Below are 796 nucleotides of genomic sequence, written 5' to 3' on the forward strand. Positions count from 1 at the left end.
TCCCGGCGGCTCCGAGCCCCCGCCCCGTTTCATGCAAAACCAGGGGTAGAGACTTGTCCTCAGTGGCGGAGCCGCCGCGCGCTGATTGGCCGGGGCCAACACATTTATTCCCTGACAAGCCCCCATCACATGGATGGTTGTCTATTAACTTGTTCAAAAAAGTATCAGGAGTTGTCAAGGCAGAGAGAGAGAGTGTGTGTGTTTGCAAAAGGGGGTAAAGTAGTTTGCTGGCTCTTTAAGACTGAGGTGGAGAGAGAGAGAGAGAGAGCGGCAGGCAGAGAAAAGGGAAAAAGGAGGAAGAAGAAGTTTTTTAAAATCAAGGCTCCGACGGTAATAATAGCAGTTATTAGCATTATTAATCCATCAGCGAAGAGGAAGATCCTGATCTTGATCCAAGTGTGGTTTTGGGGAGTCCCCCTCCCCCCTTTTTTACCAACCCCTTTCCTCCCCCCCCCTAGGAAAAAAAAAAAAAAAAAGAAAAAAAAAAGTCCGGCTTGGGACTTCGCTGCGGCTGCTCCTCGCTTCTCTGCTCAAGGCTGGTTCCAGGCAAAAGTAGTTTGAATGTACAACATGATGGAAACCGAGCTGAAGCCTCCCGCCCCCCAGCAAACTTCGGGGGGAGGCACAGGCAACTCCAACTCGGCCGCCAACAACCAGAAGAACAGCCCGGACCGGGTCAAGCGCCCGATGAACGCGTTCATGGTCTGGTCCCGCGGCCAGCGGCGGAAAATGGCCCAGGAGAACCCGAAGATGCACAACTCCGAGATCAGCAAGCGGCTCGGGGCGGAGTGGAAAC

At 53.4% G+C, this 796-nt stretch overlaps 1 protein-coding gene across 1 annotated transcript in view; it reads left to right on the forward strand.

Annotated features, from left to right (window-relative positions):
• Window positions 1–561: 561 nt before the first annotated feature.
• LOC104522101 (transcription factor SOX-2) overlaps window positions 562–796 on the forward strand; it is a gene marked incomplete at its 3' end in the record, with an annotated part of 906 nt that continues 671 nt past the window's right edge. The window contains 2 exon segments of the mRNA XM_029084091.1: window positions 562–793; window position 796. The exon segment at window position 796 is cut by the window's right edge and continues 349 nt beyond it. Of these exon segments, the coding sequence (XP_028939924.1) occupies window positions 562–793; window position 796 (233 nt within the window).

Source organism: Antrostomus carolinensis, unplaced genomic scaffold, assembly GCF_000700745.2.
Source record: "Antrostomus carolinensis isolate BGI_N321 unplaced genomic scaffold, ASM70074v2 scaffold47963, whole genome shotgun sequence".
Classification (NCBI taxonomy): domain Eukaryota; kingdom Metazoa; phylum Chordata; class Aves; order Caprimulgiformes; family Caprimulgidae; genus Antrostomus; species Antrostomus carolinensis.